Source organism: Lactuca sativa, chromosome 9 (genome assembly GCF_002870075.4).
Source record: "Lactuca sativa cultivar Salinas chromosome 9, Lsat_Salinas_v11, whole genome shotgun sequence".
Lineage (NCBI taxonomy): Eukaryota > Viridiplantae > Streptophyta > Magnoliopsida > Asterales > Asteraceae > Lactuca > Lactuca sativa.
The window spans coordinates 174,215,237-174,229,886 of NC_056631.2; the positions used below are offsets into that span (position 1 = coordinate 174,215,237).

At 36.2% G+C, this 14,650-nt stretch overlaps 1 protein-coding gene across 2 annotated transcripts; it reads right to left on the minus strand.

The window, feature by feature from the left end:
* Positions 1 to 5,191: 5,191 nt before the first annotated feature.
* Positions 5,192 to 14,565, minus strand: LOC111916994 (beta-glucosidase 18). 2 transcript variants are annotated; one of them, XM_023912641.3, is made up of 11 exons: positions 14,292 to 14,565; positions 14,152 to 14,218; positions 13,989 to 14,047; positions 13,753 to 13,903; positions 13,575 to 13,668; positions 13,246 to 13,498; positions 12,588 to 12,703; positions 12,260 to 12,512; positions 12,065 to 12,167; positions 11,878 to 11,986; positions 5,192 to 5,563 (listed from the first exon to the last, which is right to left on the minus strand). In XM_023912641.3, the coding sequence occupies exons 1-11, from the start codon at positions 14,475 to 14,477 to the stop codon at positions 5,425 to 5,427; spliced, it is 1,530 nt and encodes a 509-aa protein (XP_023768409.1). In that variant the 5' UTR covers positions 14,478 to 14,565; the 3' UTR covers positions 5,192 to 5,424. The 2 variants fall into 2 exon arrangements, with proteins under 2 accessions (XP_023768409.1, XP_023768406.1); XM_023912638.3 differs by lacking the exon at positions 5,192 to 5,563 and adding an exon at positions 7,924 to 8,345 and having other exon boundaries at positions 14,292 to 14,559.
* Between the last annotated feature and the right edge of the window lie 85 nt (positions 14,566 to 14,650).

Here is a 14,650-nt window from a genome sequence, read left to right on the forward strand (position 1 = left end):
TATTGAACTCCACTTGCCTCACAGGAGGCACACCCGGCAACTCCTCGGGAAATACATCCGGGAACTCACGCACTACCGGAACCTCCTCAACTGACCTCGGTCTCTCGGAATCCACCCGCGTATCCATCACATACGCCACAAAACCCTTACAGCCCTATTGTAGACACTGACTCGCCCTAACGGCCGAACAAAAGGCCGATCCTGAACGTATGCCCTCGCCGTACACCGAAAGAAATCCCCCACTAGGGTCTCGTATGGTCACCAGTTGTCGCTCGCAGTCAATAACCGCACCGAATCTGCTCAACCAGTCCATGCCCACAATGACACAGACATCACCCATCGCAATAGGAACCAGATCAATCGGGAACTCAACACCGAAAATCTCGACTACGCACCCTCGGAGAACCTCCGTGGCATATATCACCCTCTCGTCAGCTATAGAAACTCTCAGAGGCCGACTCAACGTCTCACGACTAACACTGATATGCTGACTAAAAGCCAAAGATACAAAAGACCGACTCGCACCCGAGTCAAATAACACCAAGGCAGGTACAGAATTCACAAGAAAAGTACCTACGCATAACATAATATAAGCATAATATTTCAACATCAAAATAAATAGACGAAAGAATACATACCAGCCACGACATCGGGCTCTGCGCGGACCTCTTCCGCAGTCAGCTGAAAAGCTCTCCCTCGTGCCCTCGGCGCCTCGACCTTCACTGGCCGACTCCCGGTAGCTCTGAAGGCGGCAGGGGCAGATCCCTGAGGTGCTCCCTGAGATGATCCTCGCAACTGCCGACACTCTGCCTTCCGGTGTCCGGTCTGATTGCAGTGAAAACACACCGCAAACCCCTTGGGGTAGTCCTTGGCCATGTGCCCCTCATTGCCACACTTGTAGCAAGATCCCGCTCTACAGACTCCATCATGACCCTTGCCACACTTCCCATAAGTGCGGCCCTTCTGGCTCCCTGGTTTGGGATCAGCGGGCTTGGCCCGCTTGGCTGCCGGCTGAGACTCTGCCGGTCGCCGATCCCTCCCCTGAGACTCCACCTCCTCCCTGGCCTGAGTCTCTAGCTCAATCTCCCTCTTCCGGGCATTTGCCTAAAGCTCGGCAAATGTCCGGTACGAGGAGTTCGCCGCGAACTCCCGAATGTCTCTCCTCAAAATACTCAGATATCGGCTCATATGTGCCTGCTCGGTGGACACGTGCTCAGGGCAGAATATCGCCCTCTCATGGAACATCCTGGTAATCGTCGTAACAGACTCAGTACCCTGCTTAAGGGTCAGAAAATCCTGGGCCAAACGCTCCCTCTCCACCTGGGGAACGTACTCATCTCGGAACATGGCAGTGAACCTCTCCCAGGTCACTGCCGCAAGCTCAGCAAGCGTAAAGTGCGCCGTCACAAACTTCCACCAGTCCTTCGCTCCCAAGCGATGCTGGTTCAGCGCGAACCGAACCTTCAAATGCTCAGGAGTTGAGCAAGTGAAGAAACACCCCTCCATGTCAGAAATCCATCTCATAGCCGCCACCGGGTCCTGGGTCCCATCAAACTCTGGTGGTTTTGTGTTGCTGAACTCTCGGAACAGCAACGCATCACCACCCTGCGGTCTCGCGGCAGCAATAGCTGTGGTGGTCGCTGCAACAGCAGCCTCAGAAAGAGCGGCATTACGCTCGTCAAAGGTCTCAATCAGCGTGGTCTTAATAGACCCGAACATCTCTGGTATCTCTGCCCTGATGGCCGCAACCACCTCCTCATGGATGATCTGGCGGATCTCCTCATCACTGGTCTCACTGCTCTCAGGCATCAGACGTGTCCTCACCATGATCTACCTCTGAAATACAACATACGATAAATTAGAATCCATTCGAGCATACTCACACTCGACAACTCATCCCTCCTTGATCCTTGGTATTCCAAAGATTCTTACTTGGGTTGTACACTGCTCCGGTGCTTTCAGTAGTACGGGCCCAATACTACTGTCCGCACCGTATCAGAATACACCCCAAGTCCTCCTCTTCGGATCCCAAATTCCAAGTACTCTATCATGCACAATTCACTCTCTAACAAATCTCTCATGAGCCCCTCGCTGCTACCTACTCACTCTCAAGCATCTCATAGCAGCTCACCTCTCCCTAGGCTAATGCATCACAAATCAGGCCACTCTAGTCCTAATAGGAGTACCTAGCCTACTCTAGCATGAGAATACATCATATCAATATCAATATCACATAACATGAGGGTATTTTGGGAAATCACCGTTCGGGCGCGGACTGGTCGTACACACAACTCTGCTCTGCGTTCATCCAAAAATCTTTTATTCTTTTTGAAATACTTCTCAAATCCTCAGTTTGAGTTCAAATACGCCCGAAGGTGTACTCGAATCCCTCAAACCAAGGCTCGGATACCAACTTGTAACACCCAAATTTTCAAAATAATTTTTCGTATAATATAAAAACATATTCATTTAATTTTTCATAAAACATCAGTATTTGAAACTCCAATCAATGCCATACAATAAATCCCAAGATCACATATCATAAAAATCCCATGTGTGTGTACTGATCAAGCTGGCGCCTTCCCACGGTCATCACTAGTACCTGAAACAAACAACACTAACACTGTAAGCACAAAGCTTAGTTAGTTCCCCAAAATACCACACATAACACATATTAGCCACTCGAGGCTGTAACTCTGTGGGTCCGTAGACCCTACTCTGTGAACCCTCTGGTTCTAACTCTGGGAACCTTCCGGTTCCAACTCTATAAGCATGCACAGCATAAATCACATAGAAATAATGCAGTACAACATATAACATACATATAGCATACAAATACTCTGTCACATAACTCTGAGTACCTACTCAAGGTAAAGTATAGTGAGAAGACTCACCTCGTGTATCTCGATAACTCGCGAATCCCGGAAATCACTCGTGCTTGATCCTCCGAGCTATAATCCTCCTATAACATCATATATCTCTAATTAACACTTTTACAACTAAGGTTGACTACCCCTATCAAGTCAACTCTGGTCAACGGTCAACGGTCAACTTTGACCGGACTCGGCGAGTGCACTAGAGCGACTCGGCGAGTCTATACGTGTTCACTGACTCCCTAGGATCCTCTCTTGACACGTCGAGTACATCCCTAACTCGACGAGTTCCACCTGGCACGAATCGTGGGGCCACCACGACTCAACTCGCCGAGTCTCAAGAACAACTCGGCGAGTTCCAGCTTGACTCAGTCCACCTGTCAACCCTCTCTGACTCTCCCTGACTCACTGAGTTAACCCATAACTCGGTAAGACCACTCGCTGAGTGATTAAAGGCAATCTTCATGCTGCTCGCCGAGTCTGTTCTTCGGACTCGGCGAGTCTAAGCCATGCATGAACTCAAACTCACTCCTGAGGCCAGATCCGCTCCAATAACTCATAGATCCAGCCCTCCCAAGCACATTCATCACGTAAAGTCACAATCTTGGCTACCATGCAACGCCTACAAGGCTTCTTTTGGTGAAATGACATCTAAAATGGCAACCTAAGCCCCCAACTCAAAAGGAAAGGCATAAAGCAGAGCATTTGGGACTCTCTGGACCTACTAAGGTCCAGATCTAGGTACCATTTCCCCATGGGACCTCTCACACTCAAAATACAAGGCAAACAAGGCATGAAGAAACCCTAGATTTGACCATATCAAGAAAAATATGAGAATAAGCTCTGAATGTTACCTCAAATAGCTTCCTCTGCCGAAATGGAAGTTGATCCAAGCTCCCCAACTCTCCTAGCTTGGCCTTCCTCTTCCTTTCTTGAAAATACACAGAAAAATGGTGAATAATGGCCTCTTATCTCACTTACAAGGGTTCACAGGTGCTCTGGTGCTCTCAAGGTCGAAGGTAGTCGCAATGAAGGGTTATAAGGCCCTTTAAATAGGGCTTAGGGCCGGGAAATTAGGGTTTCATTAAACAGTGTGGACTCACCGAGTCCACTCTTGGACTCGCCGAGTCCGGACGCGAACCCACGTCCAAATCCGCGATCCTACTCGGCGAGTCTAGGCTCCAACTCGCCAAGTCTCCTCACAATTTACCAAAAATAAATAAATGAATAATACCTGGGAATCCGAACTGTTACACAAAACCTTCCTTTGGATCTTAGATATGAAAACCAGGGCTTCGGGATATTTCTTGCACAAAAAACGAGGTAAAATCGTGAGAGAATGAGAGAGAATGAGAAAATTTGGCCAGCACCCTCGCATCCCTTTTATAGGAGGGTTGAATCCTTCGGTACGCGAGGCGTACTCCGGAATTACGCTGGACATACGTGTGCGTCATTGCTTACCGCTTCTTCGGACGAAGCATCTGATGTGATGGGCTAGAAGAGTAGGGGTGACGTGGACAAACCGAGGCCTAGCACTCCATTACGCTTGGCGTATGAGGGTACGCTGGGCGTAAATCCTCTTGGTGCGTGTACTCCGAACTGGTAAAATCCGTAATTTTCGCATACGAGCTCCGTTTTTGACGTTCTTTATATGCACGCGTAGGTGAAAATATGCTCCACAACTCTCGTTTAGACTTCATTGGCAAATTTTGAATTTATTTTTAGTTATTATATTTTTAACAGGCCGGGACACGAAAAGTCCGTTAAAAATCCATAACTTCTTCATCCGATGTCCGTTTTCGCCAGACTTTTCACCGTTACACTACTATTGTTGATGCCTTTGATTGTTATTTAGGTTGTTTTGACTAAAAACCTCTCGATCTCTATTTCGAATTTTTAGCTGTCTACTGCTATCTCCATATTTTGGAAAAATCATAACTTCCTCATACGAAGTCAAATTTAGTCGCTCTTTTTATGTACGTTTATGGTTTAATGATATCTACAACTTTCATTTAGATACTTAAGGCTAAAAACTATCGTATTGAAACTTCGCGTTTTTACGTTTATCTGTATTGTCGGTTTTGTCGGAAATCTTAGAATGGTCATAACTTCTTCGTTATAACTCGGATTTTAGTGTTATTAGTATTTCTGTAAACCTTGACTCAATAACTAGCATAGTAGGTAACCCAATAGAGACTTTTGAACATTTTATTTTCGAAGTTAATTTCATTACATCAAAAGAGGTTACAATACTTGCCTTTCAGGTCATTACATAGATTCGAAATATCGGGTTGTCACAGTCATCATGTACATTACCTTGCAAGTCCTCAATGTCGTTCTGAAAAGCTCCTATGCTATGTAACTCCTCATTATTCCCCCTACACTCGACTGCTTGTCTTCACGACTGCATACTTCCGCTTGGTCATCCACTATCCATTGATGAACATTGACACCAAGATGATCCATGTATACTTGGATTACACATCCACTGTCGTACCCTACTTCAATAAAATCCTGGTAGTCTTTCTCGATGGCTATTATCCTCAATCCATCAGGAAATTCTATACCGGGCATGAAAAAGTACACATTCACACATAATAAACAGTAGAAATTCCTTCAAATCCATTCCTGCAAAATCGACATCTTCAAAGCGTTGCTCCGCTCCATCTGAGTAACTTATTGTGGGGTACCTAGAAAAAAAAAAGCCAGCAAAATGAAGATCGACCTTCATAAACACCGTCATAGCAGCGATTTAGAGAGAAACAGTAAAATAAGAAGAAAGGAAAAGAAGATAGCAACGAGTCAATATGTCATTTACAAAAGGGTTAAGTAGGTCAAAAGGTCATTTATTGACATGGCAACGGAAATAGCGAGTTGGCAATCTTTTAAATGACGTGTGGCTTCTTACCTCCTGACTAGGATTAGTTTAACCGGCTGACCCCTTGGCTTTCTATATAATGGCTTTAAAAATCGATAAAACTAGACTTTATACCCCTTAAATGCAAAACCAAAAAAACAAAAAAAAGGACCATTTAAACCAAAAGGTGAAACTTCATAGAGCTACAGTGACATTTACCCATGAAATTAAACTCTTTTTAGTTCCGATTCACAATTATTAATTTGATTTTTTTTTTTCAATTTTTTGATTGCAATACTGACAGGTTCATGAGGTGAGAGATCAACAATGCATGTCAAAATTAAAAAAGCAAGAACAAAGAAAAAAATGGAATCCATTCATCACAACATTCTATCAAGAATAAAAATGTTGATCCATTTTTAAAGAATAATGCCCTATTCAAGAAAAATATCGATCTATTCCATTGATCTATTATTTATCTCCATATATTCTGAAAGAATATATTTCGGTACTATATTTTTTTTCTTAAAAAATGTAGATGGTTTACATTCTAAAGAAAATATCAATTTTTTTTTTTTCATTTTGATAAGACGTAAGTATGAGCTTATCATTTATATATTAGTTAAAATGTATACCGATTCTGAAAGAATGTAACATATTAGATTATATCCATTTATTCTTAAAGAATTATATGCATACGAGATTATAATTATGAAATCAGAATTATACAAAAAAAAATTAAAAACCAATGAAATACTAAAATCCGTATGAATCAATAAACAAAAATTAAATAAATAGTAAAAATTTGTGAAATTCTCAAATTCTTAAAGAATAAATTAATAATATTCTAAAAGAATTCAATGAATGTGAATTTAAAAAAAGGAAAAAAAATTATAATTTTGGAACTAATATATACAAACATTTGAAAAATAATTAGTGTTTAAAAACCATATTTTTTAAATTAAAAGAATTAATTATCCCTTAAAATTCAGAATTTTCTATAATTAAATGTACCTTAAATGACTTAAATACCCTTTACAATGATTTTAGTGTTATTATACTATACATGCTCTCTTATTTTATGCTCTCTTATTTTAATAGCAAGCACCCTAAATCACTTTCATTCATAATTTTTATCCAACGATCCATAATCGTTCCTACAACCATACAATATTTGTGATCCACAATAATATATATATATATATATATATATATATATATATATATATATATATATATATATATATATATATATATATATATATATATATATATATATTCAAGCTCTGCTACAGAGTGGATCAATGTCAAAATCCGCTTCATTGTTAGGCCTAATCATGTGGCTCTCTTGTTGCAACCTCGAAACCTTTAACAATAAAAGTAACGATGACAGTTACAAAACCAGTTTAAAGAAGAATATTATTTGATTTTGATGATTTTTCATTATATTTAGTTTTTATTTTTAGAAATTAAAATTCATTATCTAATATGCACACAAGTATTGTTAGTACTATCAACTATCAACTAATTTGATTCTATTCTTATATCATTTACGGTCTATCAAACAAAGATGACAAAAATTGACACTGCATGTAAACAACACAATCGAAAATTTGAATGGGTTAGGCTTGGTTTTAACTTGAAAATGACTCGTTTGTTTAAATACAATATTTTTAATTGTTTAGATAAATTGTATATACCCAAAACCAAATATACAAGAGAAAACTTTTCGTTGAGTCGCTTTGTGATGTGAAAACGACTTAGCATAAGTTAAGACTTTATTTTCAATTTTTTCTTTCTCTCCCATACTCCACACTCCTGTTCGGCCATTCCGTCATGAATCCTCGTGACATTTCCCCTCTACCTCTCAAAGTCCAACTCTTTCCACTTTGTCCTATAAATTTACTATGATTTCATCATTTCGTCATTCCACCTCCCGACTCTTATTCTTTTTGGTTTTTTTTAATTTTTTTCACCTATCTAACGCATTCTCTTTCAATATGTAAAATGTGAATGCATTTACAAGATCTAAACTCTAACTCTGACATAAATCCGACAAGAAAATAAACAAGTTGACATGACACAACACAATAATTAAACGATTCAAGTAGGGTCACACACTCTCAATCCATTTAATGTTTCAACTCAACACAAACCCGACATGACACATTTTTCTAACCAAATATAACTATGTAATAGTAATCATCCCATTTAAATTCCTTTATTCTTTTACAATAATACAAGCAAGTGATAAGAAGTTTACGATTAGTTTTAAGTACATTTTTTATACTTATTGCTTAGTCAGTGGACAATGCACCAATAATATATTGTTGGAATAGTTACATACAAGATTCTCGAATTATTTTTACATATTTGCTTTTAATACAATCATGACATCTTTTTAAACTGATATTTTGTATCTTGATGCTTCCATATCGATAAGATCACTATTGTTTGTTAAGAAATTTTTATACCATCTTGTAGAAAGTTTTGGTATTCGTGTTAGTGTTTGACGATCCACATAATACAACCCAAACCTCAAACTGTAACCTTGCATCCATTCAAAACTATCCATTAACGACCATAGGAAATATCCACGTACGTCAGCTCCCCTTCTATCATTCAAAACAAAAAAATGGGCTTATTTTAAGAACGTTACACTTAGAATTTAGACATGAAATGGCTACATTCAAAATATATGAACATACAAAGTCCAAGTACCAAAATATCTATACAAACCGATTTTTTTTTGTTATGTTTGGCGTGTTTATATGTAGAAACCTAAAAACCAAACTGAAATAGTCAAAATGGTATAATGTTATGTATATGTTTAATTGGCTTAAGTATGTTAAATATTAAAAGGGAAAATAACTTAGGAGGGTAACTACCTCTTATCCGTGTTCACATATTGACAACTTCTTCTTTTTTATACATAATAAAGCAACTAACTTGTTTTAATTGTTTATATTACACCAATATTACCGGCTAATACCTATTTTAACCGGTAACTCAAAAAGAAAATGACTTAAGAGGGTAACTACCTCTTATCGTGTTCACATATTGGCAACTTCTTATTTTTTGTACATAAGAAAGCAACTAACTTGTTTTAACTATCTAGCATCCCAAAAATCATGACCAAAAATTTCGTTTTTAATTTAATACTAAAACCATAATTGTCAAACCATTAATTTAATACTCCGGCGTCGGGCCTCGTCCGGTATCAGGCCCCGCCTGGCATCGAGCGTCGCCTGGTATCGAGCCCCGCTCAGTATACATATATGTCTCTCTTAGGCCCCGCCTGTCTCCGGGCCCCGCCCGCTAAACACATACAATCATATAACATGCTAACACATAAAGAAACATACTCTACTGTATCCCTATCCTAATAAACATACTCTGCTAATAATGAGATATGGAACTTCGTCCGTACTCAGCTAGTTCCAGTCAGGGCTTCAGGAGTACAAGGTGAGTCTCCTCACTGTGTGAATGGGTCTAAGGCCACAATCTCAGCCCATGTAGTCTATGAGTAGTAAGACCCGGGGGTTAACCCTAGACATTGTATGCTAGTATGTTATTCCAGACCAAGGTCTGATGTCGGGCGGGTGCCCGAGGAATGTTTGCATGTTAGGTTATACTTATTGTATGTGTGATACTTGTATGTGCCTGGTAGAGAGGTGAGTGTGGGTGAGGTCCCGTATCTCATTACTAGCTGAGTACAGACGATGTTTCGTATCTCATTATTAGCAGAGTATGTTTCTTAGGACAGGGATACAGTAGGGTATGTTTTTTTATGTGTTAGCATGTTATATGATTGTATGTGTTTAGCGGGCGGGGCCTAAGAGAGACAGATTTGTATACCGAGCGGGGCTCGATGCCAGGTGGGGCCTGATGCCGAAGTATTAAATTAATTGTTTGACAATTATGGTTTTAGTATTATTTAAAAACGAAATTTTTTGTCATGATTTTTGGGATGTTACACAGTTAAAACAAGTTAGTTGCTTTCTTAGGCACAAAAAATAAGAAGTTGTCAATATGTGAACACGGATAAGAGGTAGTTACCCTCCTAAGTCATTTTCCCTTTGAGTTACCGGTTAAAACAGGTATTAGCCGGTAATATTAGTGTAATTTAAACAGTTAAAACAAGTTAGTTGTTTTATTATGTACAAAAAAGAAAAAGTTGTCAATATGTGAATACGGATAAAAGGTAGTTACCCTCCTAAGTCATTTTCCCAATATTAAAATCATTACAATTCATTTACGGTTAGGTTAGGTTTAAAATTTAAAATAGTAAAAAATGTTTATGTTGTATGTTATTATTTTTTAAATAAATTACTTATTTTTGTTAAAGAAAAAAAAAATTAGCAACATGGTTCAAGAATAAAAAATAAATAAATAAACAAAACTTACAAATAGGAGAAAGAAACAGGGTTTTGGTTTTCCAAAATAAAAAAATGGAATTTTTGGTTTGATTTGGGTTAAATTGTACCGAATAATGTTGATATATAACTTTGTAAAAATCAGCCTAGACGTTGAACTAGACGCAAGTCCCCAATTAACCACCCAACTAGCTAAGACCTATAAACTTTTAAGATATTTGTCCAAAATACAAGAATAATAAGTTTTATATATATATATATATATATATATATATATATATATATATATATATATATATATATATATATATATCCTCTCTAATAAATAAAGATTTTTTTTGCCACTTGTCAAATTCTCAAGAATTTTGCCACATGTAATTTTGTGGGAATTTTAAAATTATTATTTTTCACTTGTCATTTTTTGAGAATTTTATTTTTTTAAAATAAAATTTCATATAAGGAAAGAGAATCATTCTATTAGTTTGATAATAAAGTCTCATAAATGCTCTAAAGAAGATTTGATTTTTTTTATAAATGTTTCAAAAGATTACATTATGATATGTAAAAATATTATTATATAAAATATTTAATTTTTAAATATTGATATTAAATTTTTATTTTTAAAAAACCCGTGTAATACACGGGTCTCACAACTAGTAATCTTGTTTTCACTATCTATTGTGTGAATATATGGTTGATTCTGGACCAATCAGTTTAGTTATTTTAAAAAAATAATTAATGCATATTAAATGTTGAAGATGTAATTAATATTCATTATATCTTCAACATGTAATATGCATTAATTACTTTCTTAAAATAACTAAAATGATTGGTCCATAATCAATCATACATGCACACAATAGATAGTGAAAACATTTGAACCTATATATATATATATATATATATATATATATATATATATATATATATATATATATATATATATATATAGAGAGAGAGAGAGAGAGAGAGAGTTAGATTTATGTGAGACCACTATATTTTGTGAGATCGGGAGACGAAATCGTAGCCACTCATTTTGTAGATAAAAAAATTATTTTTAAAATACAAAATAGTTGAAAAATTTTGAAAAAAAAAAATAAAATATTATTTTCGTCATTTTTATCCAAAAAAAATATAAAAAAATATCTATGAAATATTCTAATAGAATATTAGAATATTTTATAAATCTGATAAATCTAGTAGAATACTAGAATATTCTAACATTTTAAAAATCACATTAGAATATTCACAGTGTAAAATTTTATTAAAATATTTCACTTATTTTTTTTAAAAGGCGGTAATTTTTATTTATATTTTATTTTTTTTATATTTTTTAGGTAAATAAAATGACGAAAATAATAATTAAAAAAAGAATTTTCAGATTTTTCCTTTTATTTTACATTTTAAATTTATTTTTAGATTGCGTCTCACGGTCTCACATGGTTTTTTATAGATATCTCAATTTATGTTTTTTCTATTATTATATTTTATAATTTTGTAACTAAAAATGTGTTTACCATATTCATGATGTATCTTTCGATGAAAAAAATTATGTTTTAAAAATACGTATCAAATCTTGTCATGTGATGGATATTCTTCATATTGGATTTTCACTAGTCTCCATCTAACTCCCTACTCATTAGTCCCTACTGGACCAACTTTACTAGGCTTAGCGAGTTTTGCATTGTTGTTAGATAAAAGAAATGCCCCCTTAAGCATAAAAAAGTTCCATTTATGCCCCTCAACTACGGACTCGGCTAAAGAAGCAAACCTTATGGACTTGGCTAATGAAGCAAGGTATTTTGAGTGAAATTCAATTCGTTTGACATCATTGAAAATCTCATTAATTCGTTCCTCATGCACATAGGGTGAAGAATATCCTGCCAAAAAATACAAATTTATGGGCACATATAACAACATATTTGTAATTTATTCGAACAAAAGAATACAACCCTTACCATTTTCAGTAATAAACATAGGTTTATTATTGTACCGAATCTTCATATGGTTAACAATCTCCTCCATGCCTTTAGGAACAACAAATATCCCTTCTACACCTGTCTATTTGTGCAACAAAATAGACACCATAATTATTAACTAAAAGGAATAATAGGGTTGCATAAAATTAAGCCAAAAATCGTTTTTTTTCCTACAGGTTCACCAATCAACATGCCATCACGCTCTCCAACAATGTCCACAAAACCCCGGATTGCACGATTTGCAAATGGAGTGCAACTAGCGTTGATACAATCCTTAGCATATATAGTGGAGTAATGGTTGATGCCAATGAAATCAATACTGTTTTTCATAAACTTCTTTTCCTCAAGGGAGAAACTTGGTAATTTACTTCCAAGGTATTTGTGCATTTCTTCGGGGTAGTCTCCATATATTGAAGGATCAAGTGTCCTGTTTAACGATTAGAAGTTGAATCATGTTTTTTTTTTTTTTTTTTTGTCACCAATATACTTTTAAGAGCATTACCAGCCAACATTGAAAGCAAACACCCTTTTGGCAGCTTCATGATCGAGCTCACTGTCTGTTAGTGGTTTGTACATGTAACAGTGCACAACGAGGCCTATCGATCCACCTTGTTTAGGCTGCAATAAAAATCCAAGAGGTGAAGTTGACAATTAAGGTCAAACGAACAAATGTCATTTCCTTAAAGATCCACATGAATGTTGGATAACTTCATGCAATCATTTAAACATTAAAGGAGAATTACACAATTGCCATTACATTATCATCATTTTACCTAACAAAGTACTATGATTTTTTTTCCATAAAAGAGAATGATATAAAACAAATTGTCCATTCCGACGTATATTAACCTACAAAAACCGGTAACCGTGTTTGATTTCATTACATGGAAATATTTTAAATGGGGACCCTTTTAAATATGTTGCAAGGCAAATAAATGTCCATGTAAAGGTGTTGAGGTGTCAGAAAAATGTCCATCGGTTTAGCACATACTTTATCTAGATATTTCTTATGAGTTATGTCACATTCACATTATATGTAAGCCACTTTTTGTAATTCAATAATGGCTGAAATGGTTAAAAAAAACAACTTTTTAGGTAAAACATTGATAATGTAATGATTTTTATGTAATTTCACAAAGTCTTAAAATTAGTTCGATTACCTTGAAAGTTTCATGATATAGCTTGGCTACCTTTCCATGAGCCAACAACATATTATGCATGGCAATAAGAGGTTCCACATCAGAATTTCCAACATTGCAATTTCCAAAAGGCTTTGAACAACGAGAAGGTGGAAATAACCCAAATTCATAAGACAATTCTATGAACACATTAGGTTCATTAATCGTGATCCAATACTTCACTCGATCTCCAAAAAACTTGAAACAAATTTCTGCCAAATGTACAAAGTCTTTCCTGACACCATAATGCATCCAATAAGCAAAATGAAAATTTATGTAAAGATGAAAATGACATTAATTTTTAGTCATACTGCATTTCGGGGTTTAGCCAAGACCCGGACCCGTATATCTCTTCAAGTTCATGTGGATAATCGTTATGGAAAAGTGTCACAAATGGCTCGATTCCTGTATGATTTTAATCAAGCTTTAATCGTTTTACAACTAACATCACAAGTCGTTAATTTTAATCAAGTTTTAATCTTTTTACACCTTTGAGGATCAGGTTGTCTATAATCTTGTTGTAGAACATGATTCCTGCAGGATTAACTTCACCAAATCTTCCTCTTGGAAGAATTCTAGCCCATGAAATCGAAAATTTGTATGCTTTTAGACCAAGGGAATGCATCATCTCTATGTCTTTCTGTATTCAAAAAATTCAAACAAAAAAAATATAGAAACTGTTTTTTGTTTTTGATACGAAAAGTCAATTGAAGCTGGAAATATACCAAGAACAGATGATAATGATCATCTGCAATATCTCCATTCTCTGAATTTTCTCCACAGCCTAATAAAAACGAGGATGGATAATCAATAATGGATTCATCACTACAAATTCAATAATGAATTCATCATATAAACAATAGAAATCAGGGATTCTATGGTGTTAACCTATAGAATGACAATATACATCCCAATTGCTTAAGGACTTAGCATCTTCGAGATAAGCTCCTTCAACCTAAAAAAAATTCATGAATTAAATGTGGGTATGATAATGAGCAAGAAAGGGGTAGAATGAGGAGATTATCGACTTGGTAAGCAGAAGTGGCAACTCCAAAAAGAAACCCGGGTGGGAAATCGGATCTTTTGATGTGGGGTTCTTCTTTTTCTTCGGATATGAATTCTCCATCGCCATTGTTAAAGGCTTCAAAAAGTGGAGCAGAAACAGAAAAAAGAAAGAAGAAGCAGAGAGGAATAGTGGGTGATTTCATTTTCATACCAAAACGAGGGAATCTTTTGACATATTACTATTCTGCCAAAAAAGGAACTCCTCATTATTGTTTATCAAAATCAGTTTTTCTACAAAGATCGCACTAACTAAAGTTTTTCTAACAGGAAATATATTCATCCAATAAGAACCTGCCATATGGAATCCTAAGAATTACATTTA

Excerpts from the sequence above, each read along its gene's own strand:
- LOC111916994 (XM_023912638.3), bottom strand. The coding sequence starts at position 14,477 with ATGAAAATGAAATCACCCACTATTCCTCTCTGCTTCTTCTTTCTTTTT. Across the intron at positions 12,168-12,259 it reads GCATGTTGATTGGTGAACCT|ACAGGTGTAGAAGGGATATT; the intron begins GTAGGAAAAAAA and ends TTGCACAAATAG. Across the intron at positions 8,346-11,877 it reads TCATTAGCCAAGTCCATAAG|AAGGGGAGCTGACGTACGTG; the intron begins GTTTGCTTCTTT and ends TTTGAATGATAG.